Genomic DNA, 15,364 nt, shown 5'->3' on the forward strand with positions numbered 1-15,364 from the left:
TAGTTTTTCAGTTTATAGTTTCTGATATTCTATCTGAAAATATTGCAACCTGCCTTTTTATCTTATCTTATATAATACAGACGTTACTTCAAAAAAAGAAGATGATTACGCCCTACGCGTCATGCATCTAGTCACGCTGGCTCAGGCAACCCATTTGTACAAATTTGTACTAGCATATGGAATGAGGAATGTGCCTTTATCTGTTTTTTTATGAGTATTTTATTAGATTTTGTTTTTGTATTTGAAGATTGTGGTTCAGTATTTTAAGGATTATTGCTACTTTACTATCTACCTGAGCGGGCCACTTCGGGGGCCGATTCGAGTTTGTGTCTCCACACAAACTTTCTTTTTAACCTTGCTTTATTTATTACTTTAATATTTATGTATGTCTGATAGCAGCTTGCAGCATAAAAAAAAACATTACTTTCAAATCAGTTTAAAATTATCATCTTTGTCTTATTGTTGTTTCATAAAAACAAGTAAAAAATATTTAAAAAAAAAAGACAAAAAAAATACCTTCCTTTTTACAGCTGACCAACATCGGTAAGAGCGATTATTTTGCACTTAATGACTAATGAATTTTTACCCCCCCCCCCCCAAATCCCTTCCGAAAAAAAAGTCTGGTTAAGCGAATGTATAAATCTACACACAGTTTATTCATTAGGTTTTAATAATTTGGCTATAAAAACGTGGTCTAGATGTAGATCCAACATTGGTTTTGAAAAGACTATCGCGTTTTTTGTGTGTGTTATTTTATCTTGCCACCTTATTTGAAAAGTTTAGTTATTAAATTTGAAAGTTTAGTTATTAAGATAAAAACAATCGCTCTAATAGGTGTACAAAGGTGGTGTTGACTTTTTAAAGAATGTGTTTTTAATGTTTTTCTTGTTTTTAAATTCAAAGCTTTTGACTCAGATACTTAGAAAGTTGGCTATCCAGAAGAAATCCTAGGTGACTACCAATGTGGTTTCAGACCAAATAGATCCTCAACCGATCACATTTTCATCCTAAGATGTATTTGCTAGAAAAATGCTATGAATACAGACAAGTACAGTATACCGTGTATACCAGCACACCAACTCTATGTAGACCATGGCTTAAGATAGCATCCAAAGAAAATATCTATATCAAACACTACAGGATGTTTTGGAGAACTGGGCAAACTGACAAGACTTATACATGTAACATTAAACAACTCAAAAAGTCAAGTCATAATACAAGGGAGAACATTCACAGCAATTTAGGATTAAACGAGGACTAAGACAAGGGGACTCACTTTCATGCTTTCAATCTGACTCTAGAAAAAAAGTAATAAGGCGTATACACATAAACACAAGGGGAACAATTACTAACTACTAACAGAAGAGAAAACACAGGTCCGCGACCAACAGGAACGCGACAACAGCCAACCTTTACAATACTTTGCATATGCAGATGACATTACCTTATTAGGTAACGACACCTCTGTCATTGCTAGAGTCTTCACACAACTGGAAGAAGCATCTCGACCAGCAGGACTTGAAATAAAATGACAACAAAGCCAAGTATGTTCTAACGACAAGAGAAAATCAGACAGAAGAACAAAATATTCAAATTACTAACCACACGTTTGAAAACGTAGAAAGGTTTAAATATTTAGGCGGTATGATAAAAAAGAAAGAATGGCATAATCAGAAGCAAGGAACGACTAGCGGCAGACAATACAACATAAACTTAAAAGCAAATTTATAGCTAAGAAAACAAAAGAAATTATTCACAAACCAATCATAAGGCCAGTAGCTATGTATGCAAGTGTAACCTGAACGCTGACAAAACAACAGAAAATCTGCTAAATACTTGGGAAGGGAAAAATCCTCAGAAAAATGTATGGTGTCATACATTAGGAAACCGGATGGAGGACTAGCACCAACCTAGAAATATACCAGCTCTGTGAAGAGCTCTCCATAGTGACGGAAACAAAAAGAAACAGATTACGTTGGGCAGGTCACCTTGAAAAAAAAATGTCAGAGAACAGATTGTTCACCGGCACAAACCAAAAGGCAGGTGCCCCGAAGGCATGAGTACGGTGGCTTGATGATGCCGAGAAAGATCTACACCAGCTATAAGACCGGGCATAGATACGTAAAGCCATGGATAGATCAGAATGTCAAGCTGTACTAGAGCAGGCCAGGGCCCTCCATGGGCTGTAGTGATGGGATGGACGGGTGTAAAATTTGGGAATAAAAAAAACAACTTTTTCTATTAAAATTTAGTAACAAGTAATAATTATAAAACAACAACAACAACACGCAAATAGGTAATACCTACACAGGTCTATATATTGTTATGACTTTGCCATGCGCACCGCCATCCAAGATAGTGCAGAAAGAAGGTGCGCACTATCAGTGACCAGACAAGTCGGATGTTGACATAAGAGAGAACGATTTCCGCCCAAGTAGAGAGCCAATATGGAGATGCTGTGCTCAAGGCAGATGTCCTTTGTGTTTGTCATGCCTCTATGTAAATAAACGTCTATGTCCTCGCTGAGTTGCCTCACTTAAGTTATTACAATTGGTCTCAGAAGTGGGATTATAGGCAACTCAACGAGAGGAGGTAGGATTTACAATGGCAGCTTTGAAACAATTAGACCAACTCTTGGTTAGAGAGCTTAGGAAGGAACTTCGTAACCGATATGAGATAATTGGTGGTACCAAGGAGGTGCTTACCGCTCGTCTCCGGCAAGCCTTGATTGATGAAGACGAAGATCCGGAGACCTACCTATTTGAAATTCAACCGGAGATTTATGAGCTTATTGGCAAGATAAATGAAGGTATTGATGCAATGTGTGAACAAATTAACAGTATGGGGAAAAAGGTAGATAAAATGGTGTCTCGAGTAGACTCGTTGGTAAAGGAGCAGTTGCCTGTAGACTCGTTGGTAAAGAAGTTGCGTGGTCAAGACTGTGGCTGCACAAACAGTGGTGACGGAGACGCTGGGAATTGGAGCGCCGTCTGTGTCTGTGTTGTGGGCAAGTCTAGTGGTTGTGACTTTCAAGACGAGAAACGTGACAACGATTGCTGTGATGATCTCAACGAGATGTACCGAATCGAACGGAAAGTGACAAATGAAGAAACTGAAGACTGTTACGTGCCTGAAGCGTTTGTTCCTGTTGTACCTATTACCAGTACCTTAACTGAAGTCTGTTACGTGCCTGAAGCGTTTGTTCCTGTTGTACCTGTTACCAGTACCTCAATGAGCCGGACGGAGCAAGACAACGTTGGGTCTGCGTTCAAGCCTGTTGCTATGGACCTTAAAGACCTCTGCCTATCTGTCGGTGCTCACGAGGGAAATTCGAAGCTTGACAACTGCATCCAGAAGTTTAGCATGAACTGTACGTGCGGCGCTTCACACATAGAATTTAGATGCCAAGAAAACCACCAACATGGCATATGTACTTCTACCATCATCATCGACATTGGCATAGATGAATGTCAATCAAACCACTCTAAATCTGAGCTGTCAAGAGGAAGACATTTTCCACTTGAAACTGAAGAGACCTGGATTCTGGACGTGAGACTGTTGTCTGAGGATGACTGCGGTGCATTGGACTTTGCTTGCAACGTGGCTGCAAGCGAACCTGCAGCTCTCTTGAGAGGCGTCTGTCGGGAAGGTCTGCTGAGACAGCGTGTCCGATCAACGGCTGTGCTGAAAAAAACAGTGCTCGACCCTATCTCTTTGTGTGGCAAACGGCCAAGTCATTATCGCAACAACAGCCTGGTCAACTGGAGAAAGAGAAAGCGGCACTGGAGGAAAACAATGCGGATGGCCTCGTGGGGAACACGCTCCCTGCCGCCTGTGGCTCCCACTGATCGACCTCCACCTGAACTGTCAAACCTCGGCTGCAGTGTTTCTTTTCGGGACGAAAAGTGCTAAGACGGGGGCAATGTTATGACTTTGCCATGCGCACCGCCATCCAAGATAGTGCAGAAAGAAGGTGCGCACTATCAGTGACCAGACAAATCGGATGTTGACATAAGAGAGAACGATTTCCGCCCAAGTAGAGAGCCAATATGGAGATGCTGTGCTCAAGGCAGATGTCCTTTGTGTTTGTCATGCCTCTATATAAATAAACGTCTATGTCCTCGTTGAGTTGCCTCACTTAAGTTATTACAATATATTTCCATAACATTATTTTGACAAATGACAATCAACTGTATTTGTAGGGCTACACACCTATTAACAAAAACATTTTCATTTTTCTTAATAAAACCTATCTTACTAACAGTGGTGTAAGCAAAATACTATAAAATTTAAAATCCTCCAGGGCCCCCACAAATGAGTGTCCGAAATTTGTTTTTATATTAAATATTACGCCATAGTTTCATGTCATGATGTCGAAGGTCAAAATGCAGGGGCCCTTAAAGAGGTCAAGCGCCCTGGGCCCCCAAATCCTTAGCTACGCCACTGCTTACTAATTCGCATATAGATCTATTGCACCGAGAAAACAAGAGAATGGAGGTGGGGGTGCAGTGCTACATTTTAAAACAAAATATATTTAAAAAAAAAAGGAATGAGAAAGTTTAATATGTCGAGATACCGATCAATGCTTTGATTAGAAAAAAAAGCTATAAATATTTGTATATTTTAATAATGTGCTATCTGGCACAGATTAATATATTTATTTAGATCTAGTCTCCACTCACTCTCTCATGGTTTCAATGGTATCATTGTGAATATAAAGTAACATTTTAGAACGCTGTTATTAAGAAATAAAATTGGAAAGAAATGTTGACTTGTTGCAATACATCTTACTAGACTTGATAGAAACGAATGTTGACAGTAGATTATTTAGTATACGTAACAAATTCACAATGACAAATTTATTGCTACATCTGTGACATAAAGCCAAATGTTAATTCGCTGTGGGGCGCCACGCGTTGTAGCCCCGCCCCCAAGCCTGCCGTGGGAATTATGGCAGTTGCCTTCCCCTTGAAAATCAATGGGTTGACCCAGATTCCTTTACTTCGTGTGTAAACTTCGCTTGACCTAGCAGCATTTTTTTTAGCCGGGTGGAGAAGCACAACTCCAAGCACATAGTCTAGGAGGTCACTGCACATGCTTGCTATAGATCTAGTTTAGATCTATAAGGTTGAGCAAAAATTCACATGTTTTTGGATTGTTCAGTTGTTCTAAAAGTGAGTGTTGAAAACATATTTGTTTTAATTTTAATGCATTTTTTTAAATTTTGGCCTGTACTAGTGTCTAGTCTAGATTCTAGACATTCTAGATCTAGTGTCTAGTCTAGATCTAGATCTAGTCACTAGATTTGACTAGTTAATGACTTTTTCCATGCCATGGCATGACTAGATCTAGATCTAGAATCTAGATTTCAATATCTAGGATAATTTACTATATTCTAGATCTAGGTCTAGACTAAGACTATTAGTATTAGTATTCATATTCTTAGTTCTAGACCTAGATTCTAGTCCTACTCAGGCTACTGAGTACTGTATTTGCAACACTAGACTAGACTCTAGTCTAGAGACTAGAGTTAGAGTATAGAGTATAGATCTATATTATAGTATAGTATAATTATATTATTATACTAGACTCTATTAATATAGACTCTAGATAATCATAACAATAATATAAATAAATCTATACTACTATTAGTGCTAGTTACTAGTACTATCTAGATCAATATTATGATTAATATGATTAAATTAGATCTTTGATTATTTATTTATATTTATAATTTAGTAGATCTTTATCTAGGCTCTAATGTCTAAGTAGATCTAGATTCTAGATATTCTAGATCTAGTCAATCTTGATTATTCTAGATTTATAGAATTATAGATGACTCTAGATGTCTAGATCGTCAATAGACTATAGATATTTACTATTTAGATATAGCTCTATTTGGGTATCTTGATCTAACTCTAAATTCTAGATCTAGATTAGTAGACTCTACTATCTAGATGTACTATGTAGCTTGTAAAGCATATCTATACTAGTCGTGCATGTTAACCAATGACTTTTAAAAGCTCTGCTAAATCGTTGGTTTTTATAGCTTATTCAGGCAACCCGTTTCATTCTCTAATGAAATCAGGCTTAGGGCATTAGGGAAGAATGAGTAGACTAGATAGATCTAGATCTCTTAAATCGATTATTTAAATTATAAATTTTGTGAGAGAATGAGATCACATCTATATCTAGATTTCTATCTAAATCAATAAAATCGAACCATTGGAGAACTTTGTGAAGTTTACAAATGTAGGCCTATGCACTTTTTTTTAAAAGCTTTTTATAGACTCGTAAAGGAACTGACTATTTAAAAAAAAATGTGTGCATACACCGTATTCATCACTACCACGAGAGTCCACGGTTTTAAATATTAACTATGTAATTGACACTTTTAAGTAGTCTGTAGGTCTATATTGACTAGACTATATAGAAGGAAGAAATTTGAGTAGTGGTACTTGGCATGCTCTGTTAAAAATAAACAGTTGAGTGACCGAGTGATTCAGGCCTTGCACATTTATTTGAGATCCAATCTCACCTGAAGTCTAAGATGCGTTCATAGTAAGTTCCAATCGATCTATGCATCGCGTCACGTACGGCGTCATTCATAATGAATGCAGAGTCTCTTAACATTCTTACAACCGACATTTAAACGCAATGCTTGCGGTATCGGCACTTGCACTATGTAATCAGCACTTTAAAGTAGTCTGTAGGTCTTTATTGATTAGACTATAAGGAAGGTAGAAATTCATTTTTTTTACATGTGCTCAGGGCCGGATATACCTAATAGGCTAATAGGCACTCGGGACTCCCAGGAAATGTTGATCTGACATACAGCTGATAGTATAAGCAGCTTGTGAATTAAAGTTGATCGTGTTGTTTCCACAACACCATCGTTACAATAAAATAGCATGGTCGTTAGCAATGCTTTAGCAGAAGAGGACTATGTATAGAAACAAAAAAAAGAGGAAGATATAGAGTTACAATTAGAAAAAATCGTGAACAGAATAGTTAACAGTGTAATCAATGTGTGTTATTGTTAAGAAACACGTTTTCTTTATTGAGAATTTCTTTGCCTTGAAACAACAATAAGACGGGCTTGCTAGATTTATAAGCTGATCAGAAATGCACGAAAACCACATGCTAAATATGATTCTAATGGTGTTTTAACACTTGGCATGGAGCAGTGCCAGATGGGTAGTTGTTTGGAGACGAGCTCAAATAAATTAGTAGCATAGGGGCTTGGATATCAAGGAGCGAATATCAAAGGGCACGGGCCAAGGTTTTGGCACTACATGACCACGTGACTTCTTAATACTGATAAATGGTTGCTTTGGTCTTGAATATTTTATTAATTAATTTTTTTTTACATATCTAGATTTAAGCTACATTTTTTTTTCTTCGGAGAAAAAAAGATTCTTAATACAAATAGTGATAACATATTTCATAGCAAACTCTTGGCCCATCTTAACAATATATCTGTTTACAGCTCAAGACTTTTTTAAAATAGTCATCAGAACGAAAGTTTGATTGATTCGTGGAATGGGTTTTGAAATTTTCTTATTTTTAACTGTTCATCCTTTTCATCGGGATCAAATTACTGAGCGTAACAATAACTATGAATACGACAAATACCTTATGGTACTCTTCTACCTATATGATTCAGAAGAAACACTACAACGGGTGGTTTGGCTTCTTTGCAGCGGGCTGCCAGTCGACTGACATGCTAATCGTCGGTGTCAGTAACGTCCACGCGAATGGTCCTAATCGGTGGCGTTGCATCACATGGCCCGCGGAGCAAGGTGGCACGCTTGTAGATTACGGCAATCAATGGCCCTCCGTTACTGACACTCATGACGGCTCAATGATGCCGTGCAAATCTCTCGAGAACCAATCCATTTTTGTCAATAGGACTGATGAACTATTTCCTCTTGACTCTCGGTATGCGCATGTTTGTGTTTGCTTGCCGCGCATTAAAACAAAACGCAAGCAACTTGAGATCACAAGCCAAGGTTCCAATTCAGCGAAATGTTTAAACAATTTTGCTTTTCACTTTTCAATAATCAATATTGGTTTGTCGTGGAGAAGGAACCTTCTTTCGAGAATTCGGCGCCGGCCATCCAAAGACTTCATCGCATTTCCGTTTCTTTCAGGCTTTTTGAAGACATGTACTTGTTGCATGCTGGGACATCATGTATGTATTTGGAGACCAAAGCAGAGAGAATGCGGTTTGCTATGCCTCTGCGTAATATTAATAATTAGGATAACTTGATAAGCGTAGATTAACAGACGCTTGATAACATGATAAGCGTAGAATAAAAAGACTCAATTGACTGATACAATATGTTGAATCTACACTTATTTAAAGGCATGTTGGAGATACTTTTATTAGTTTACAGAACACTAGATGAGAAAGTGACAACTTCATTGCCCGTTTCGCGTAATTAGTTCATAATAATAGTGACAATATAAAATAATACTTAAATGCATGTAGCGTTGTTAACGAACCCAATGTATGCCCAGAGGCGTTATGTTCAAGACTAAAAATAGTTTCAAAGGCAAACTAATCTAAATCACTTTGGAACAAGTGCGGTCTTAGTGTTTGTCACGTGGCTTGTCTGAGCTTATGGGAAGTGAGTTAGATACTTGAATCTACATAATAGATACCCGCTAAGCAGGACAATAAGAATGTAAATTGAAGATTTAGTGGTCTTTTTAAAATACATTCTTGTCATTATTATTGTTTTTTTTTTCTCGGAGACTTGTTTTGTTGCTTATAACTTATTAAGAATATGTAGCCTTGAGCTCTAAGAGTAAGCTTACCTCTTGTCATTGTATCCAGCTCACATTTTGTTGTGTATGTTCCAGTCTAGACAGTGCTCGTTCGGTTGGATCTCTGGGCTAACATTTCTATGTCATGTATCTAGTCATTTTGAGCCATTTCTGCCTCCTCCTCCTCCTAAAGTTTTTGTTGAGGCTTGTCAATCCTCGCTTTGAATTCAATATGTGACACTGACAGAAAGAAGTGGCTTTGCACAGATCGGAACAAAAAAAAAAGTGGGGGGGGGGGAGAGAACAAGACGAGTGTAAAGCAAGAGATGGGTAGAGAGCTATTGAAAACACACAGGGCTAACGGTTTATATCTCGCAGCCCCCCCCCTCCCTTTTCAAGATTTCATTGATTCACAGACTTCGCCTTAATCGTCTACAGCCTACAACAAGTTACAAGATCGGAGTAAAAAACCAGGGACGTAGCTGGGCAGTAATCAATGGTGATGATAGCCTCAAACCCATAAGTCATTGAAAATGTATCACACTTTTAGAGTTCTTCATTGCGTTTTTTAAAAATATATTATTAACATTAAGACTGAATGGTAATGGACCAATAAAATGCGATCGTTGTTTTGGTCATGATACTCTCGCTAATCGTCTGCCACAAAAAAAAAAAAAAACAACCTATGTGTACACTTTTACCCGCAAAGACCAAACCTTGCTAGGGATAGGCCCTAAAAAAAAAAGTTAGCGAGTTCAGTATTGGGAAGGAGTGCAACACGGTGTTTTAGCTTCTGATAATACACTTAGCGTGGGGCGCAGTGGCTGAGTGGTTAAGCGCTTGGCTTCCGAACTTGAGGTCCTGGGTTCGAATCTCGGTGAAGACTGGGATTTTAAGGGCACCTCTTTATCCACGCAACTCTAATGGATACCTGACTTTAGTTGGGGGAAAGTAAAGGTGGTTGGTCGTTGTGCTAGCCACATCGAAACAGATGACCTTAACCTTAACATCATCTGCCCCATAGATCGCAAGATCTGAAAGGGGAAACTTTACCTTACTTTTAATACACTTAATAGCATAGTGTTTTCAAGATAAAATATGAGCTTGATAGAAATTTTTTTTTTCACGTAAAAGAATAGAGCTCTATATATAAGTGTGCAAAACCCTATTTGATCGTTCCAACGCTATCCATGTCAGGGGGACTGAACCGTTGCTTAAAATTAGTGGCTAATTTGTTTCAATCGTTTCACCAGAGTGACAACCCCCTGATTGCATCATTGAGTCCTCCTTCTTAGCTAGACTCGCTACTGTAATTATTGTAATTCCCAATACTCCCTCTCCCCCAGAGGCTAATTCTCAGGAAAACCTCCCCGTATGACACATTCCTCCGCTCCACAGCAGTGCGTCACAGTGGGCTCTTCTATCTGGGGGCCCGATGATAATAAGATGTTGCGCACAACTGACCGTCTCTATCTCTAAAGCTAAGCTTTTTTTTTTTTTTTTTTTAAAGTGGCTTAGACAAGTTAGGTGGGGCGGTGGTGGTGTGTGTGTAGGACATTCTTAGGGCTGCTGTGGCATCGTGTCAAGCCCGATAGGCAGGGCAGTTAGATGTTAGGAATTTCGAAAGTGTTATCACTTTTAGTGGCAGGTGCCCCCTCGAGAGACACGGACATAAAAATACTGGACGTTACTGAGAAGAGCTGGAGAGAATCCGCTTTTCAAATTGTTGCGTGAAATCTGTCTAATCCATTTTCTTAGGTAGCTTCTTCTGCGTGACATCTCCTGTCATAGAAAAAGGAAACGCCTCCTGTTTATAGGGGAAGACCATATGGGGCTCCATAATTAACATAAAAGGGAAAAAATATAGGGGGGGGGTGTCGAAGTGTTTGAAAAGAATGGCATTAAATATAGATCTAATAACCTGTGATCGTCATGGCATGTCTTCTGGTTGTGCCGAAGTGTAAACAGACACTCGGGTCTTTGGTCTAGGAAGAAGCTCCGACACCGTCTTCGTGGATGTAAAAAAAATAAAAATGACACCCGTAGCGGGCCGGTTGGCTTGCATATTATGTCAATCTAGGTCTCCATGTATATAGTTCAGTGTTCACAACATTTGCTGTTGTGGTGCCTGCCCTGCTCAAGTATATTAATTTCTTGTATTTCACATCGCTATGCACGGGTAACATGAGTCTTCTCTTGTTTGTACCACCAGTGGAATACTTTGGACTCATGTGTCTGGAGTGGAGAGAAGATGATGGATTAGTTGTGTTATTATAGTAAGATTGTACTGGACAGACGAACCCAATAATGGATTAGTTATATTATTATAGTAAGAATGTACTGGACAGACGAACCCAATAATGGATTAGTTATATTATTATAGTAAGACTGTACTGGACAGACGAACCCAATAATGGATTAGTTATATTATTATAGTAAGATTGTACTGGACAGACGAACCCAGTAATGGATTAGTTATATTATTATAGTAAGACTGTACTGGACAGACGAACCCAATAATGGATTAGTTATATTATTATAGTAAGATTGTACTGGACAGACGAACCCAGTAATGGATTAGTTGTGTTATTATAGTAAGATTGTACTGGACAGACGAACCCAGTAATGGATTAGCTGTATTATTATAGTAAGATTGTACTGGACAGACGAACCCAATAATGGATTAGTTATATTATTATAGTAAGATTGTACTGGACAGACGAACCCAATAATGGATTAGTTATATTATTATAGTAAGATTGTACTGGACAGACGAACCCAGTAATGGATTAGTTGTGTTATTATAGTAAGATTGTACTGGACAGACGAACCCAGTAATGGATTAGCTGTATTATTATAGTAAGATTGTACTGGACAGACGAACCCAGTAATGGATTAGCTGTATTATTATAGTAAGATTGTACTGGACAGACGAACCCAATAATGGATTAGTTATATTATTATAGTAAGATTGTACTGGACAGACGAACCCAGTAATGGATTAGCTGTATTATTATAGTAAGATTGTACTGGACAGACGAACCCAATAATGGATTAGTTATATTATTATAGTAAGATTGTACTGGACAGACGAACCCAGTAATGGATTAGTTGTGTTATTATAGTAAGATTGTACTGGACAGACGAACCCAGTAATGGATTAGCTGTATTATTATAGTAAGATTGTACTGGACAGACGAACCCAGTAATGGATTAGCTGTATTATTATAGTAAGATTGTACTGGACAGACGAACCCAATAATGGATTAGTTATATTATTATAGTAAGATTGTACTGGACAGACGAACCCAGTAATGGATTAGTTGTGTTATTATAGTAAGATTGTACTGGACAGACGAACCCAGTAATGGATTAGCTGTATTATTATAGTAAGATTGTACTGGACAGACGAACCCAGTAATGGATTAGTTATATTATTATAGTAAGATTGTACTGGACAGACGAACCCAATAATGGATTAGTTATATTATTATAGTAAGATTGTACTGGACAGACGAACCCAGTAATGGATTAGTTGTGTTATTATAGTAAGATTGTACTGGACAGACGAACCCAGTAATGGATTAGCTGTATTATTATAGTAAGATTGTACTGGACAGACGAACCCAGTAATGGATTAGCTGTATTATTATAGTAAGATTGTACTGGACAGACGAACCCAATAATGGATTAGTTATATTATTATAGTAAGATTGTACTGGACAGACGAACCCAGTAATGGATTAGCTGTATTATTATAGTAAGATTGTACTGGACAGACGAACCCAATAATGGATTAGTTATATTATTATAGTAAGATTGTACTGGACAGACGAACCCAGTAATGGATTAGTTGTGTTATTATAGTAAGATTGTACTGGACAGACGAACCCAGTAATGGATTAGCTGTATTATTATAGTAAGATTGTACTGGACAGACGAACCCAGTAATGGATTAGCTGTATTATTATAGTAAGATTGTACTGGACAGACGAACCCAGTAATGGATTAGCTGTATTATTATAGTAAGATTGTACTGGACAGACGAACCCAGTAATGGATTAGCTGTATTATTATAGTAAGATTGTACTGGACAGACGAACCCAGTAATGGATTAGCTGTATTATTATAGTAAGATTGTACTGGACAGACGAACCCAATAATGGATTAGTTATATTATTATAGTAAGATTGTACTGGACAGACGTACCCAAGGCTAACCAACTATTATGAACTCATCATGGAAATCTCGAATAAGAAAAAAAGGGGGCGGTGCTTGGGCGGACTTTCACTGACATTTGTATATCTACGTACGCTACCAGTAGCTTCTTTCAATTTAACTTTCATCGGCATGAAATAAGTATATTTTTAAAATGATAAAGAAGCTCAAATATTAAGGAAAAAAATGCGGTTTTGGGGGAAAAAGGGGGGGGGGGTTCTAACGTTTGATCATACAGCGTGAAGTGTTCTAGAAATTTGGGCAAGGGGAGAAAACTTCGCAAGCGATCACTTACAAGTTATTCATCCCCTGTTTCACTTTTCATAGAGGGGCTAGCAGAAAGTTGTTTGTGTCAAATACTCGGCTTGATGGAAATCTTTTTATTCTATCCCCATCCCTTTTAGCGCACTTCCTGTCTCTACATCGCTTGCCTTTCTTCTCTATGTAAACAAACGATTTGGCACTAAGTTAAATATTCGATTTCAATTTTTTTAATAAATTATTTCAGTTTGGATTTGTATGTTTGCAAATCACACAAAACTACACCATCCTGCTCAGCCCCCTTTCCAATATATGTAGATGTAGCGAGATTCCAGTTTCATGCTCACAGACAATTTTTTTTTTTTTTAGAAGTCTTGCTTCCTTTCTAAAATTAGACTTCCCCTTTTCAATTCGCCTCGCCTCTTTGTTTGTATCGGGAGTTCCCGTTCACCTTCGCGCGAGTGGGGAGCAGGGCAGGGCACAACAAAAGGTGTGCTGAGGTAGCATTTCCAAAAGTGAGTAGCAGCTGCAGACGAGCGAGCTGCCCCCCCCCCTTTTTTTTCCCCTCTTAACCTACTACACTGTTTTTTTTTCTCTCTCCTCCCATTGTATACATTAGTAGGCGTGTCCTAACAGTTTGTTAATGTGGCCACAATCGAATGCAGTTTGGTATTCAAAATAAAAATACCGCTTAAATAATGTGCGATTTTGTAACAAGAAGATAAATGATAAGACATTTTGGGTAGCTTGAAAATATGTATTTCCCAGAGCAAAAGGTTTGGGGACAAATATCTTACTCGTGTCAGGGACGCGCCTATGCCTGTGAACTACTATCGGGGCCAAACATCTGCTCAGAACGGTAGCTGTACCCGTGAGGGGGAGCTACGGTGAAGACTGTGAAAGTACTTGAGGTGTGTGTGTGTGTGACATCAGGTGTCTGTGTTGTGTATCTTTCTCCAGGCGGGTGTTTATTACATCTTTAAAGGTGAGCTGTCTTTTCGCTTGAAGTGTGTCATGTGTGGGTTGGAGAGTTGTGTTCGCGTGTGCTATGTGTGATTCGGACTAATTCTTCTTGCCATCTTTTTGTAAACCACATTCGCAGCACGTCATTCGAGTTGTCTTGACTTTATACGGTGATTAAAAGAAACAAGGTAAATTGGTCAAAGACTTATTACTGCTCATACAAGTTCAGCGTAGAGTTATGGTTCTTGCGGAGAGTTCCAGTTCTCCCTAAAGCGTGAAACTAAAAGCATGAATGGAAAGAAGCTGGCTTCAACCAGCATGCTGGCGTGCTGTACATGTTAGGACACTCCCAATGGATGAGTGGTTTAGAGTGCCGCTTATAGAGATCTACGTGCAATAAGCAATCAGTGTGCTCTGGTCTTACCTCCTGTGTGGACTTGTTGGGGAGGGGGATATCTGGGGCAGGTTTGGGAAGGGGGGGTTATCTGGGGCAGGTTTGCCGCGTTGCAAACACAACTTGAATCGGGATTTGAACTTAAACCCCCCTCCCTTGACAGGCAGACAAGCTGTTTATGCAATTCAGCATCACATCGCTAGATTGCAGACAATTATGGGATATTGTGAAATGTGACCATGGTTAGAGGGAACTCTGAACCGGAAACTGGACATCGCCATGTTTACCCGTGCCTGACCACTTATCGGTAAAAAAAACAAACCCACAACATGCCAACTGATTTTTCTTGCTCCTTTGTGTTAGAGATCACATTAAATAAGCACCAGGCTTTTTTTTTTTTTTTCTCTTGATGCAGTTACATGTATTTAACTTTGAATGACTTTGCATGAGAGTATTGAGACTGGCCTTACGGGACTCTTACCTCTTAATTAAGGATGCCAAACACTAGACCCAACACATACAAACACTAGATTTAACGTAAACTTGTACAAACACTAGATCTAAAAATTACAATCATGTACGAACACTAGGTCTAAAAATTACAAACACTTACGGACACTAACAAATACATATTTCGAACACGAAACCAGTTTCTGAAGACATCATGGTTGTCTTTGCTGTTGTGACAGTTTTTATTGACCTGAAACATAAATGTCTATGAATCACTAACGTGGGTCTCTCTCCCTCTCTTTTCTT

General features: G+C 38.5%; 2 protein-coding genes across 5 annotated transcripts in view; both read left to right on the plus strand.

The window, feature by feature from the left end:
- Window positions 1-15,364, plus strand: part of LOC106079009 (uncharacterized) — a 33,382-nt gene that overhangs the window by 1,130 nt on the left and 16,888 nt on the right. Inside the window, exon 1 of one of the 4 annotated variants that reach the window (XM_013240120.2) lies at window positions 4,993-5,174. The exons of 1 other annotated variant lie outside the window; for it this stretch is intronic. The gene's annotated coding sequence lies outside the window, so the exon portion shown is untranslated. 2 more of the 4 variants (XM_013240128.2, XM_013240113.2) reach the window with 2 other exon arrangements.
- On the plus strand, window positions 892-4,252 carry LOC129926799 (uncharacterized). The gene is made up of 2 exons (XM_056032867.1): window positions 892-3,154; window positions 3,215-4,252. Exons 1-2 carry the CDS (start codon window positions 2,605-2,607, stop codon window positions 3,910-3,912), a joined length of 1,248 nt encoding a protein of 415 aa, XP_055888842.1. The 5' UTR covers window positions 892-2,604; the 3' UTR covers window positions 3,913-4,252.

The sequence above is a fragment of the Biomphalaria glabrata genome, chromosome 6 (assembly GCF_947242115.1).
Source record: "Biomphalaria glabrata chromosome 6, xgBioGlab47.1, whole genome shotgun sequence".
Classification (NCBI taxonomy): domain Eukaryota; kingdom Metazoa; phylum Mollusca; class Gastropoda; family Planorbidae; genus Biomphalaria; species Biomphalaria glabrata.

What these genes read in the sequence shown, in the direction of transcription:
- LOC129926799 (XM_056032867.1), top strand. Translation starts at nt 2,605, where the DNA reads ATGGCAGCTTTGAAACAATTAGACCAACTCTTGGTTAGAGAGCTTAGG. An exon ending in AGCGTTTGTTCCTGTTGTAC is followed by an intron (nt 3,155 to 3,214) that starts CTATTACCAGTA and finishes TTCCTGTTGTAC; the next exon opens with CTGTTACCAGTACCTCAATG.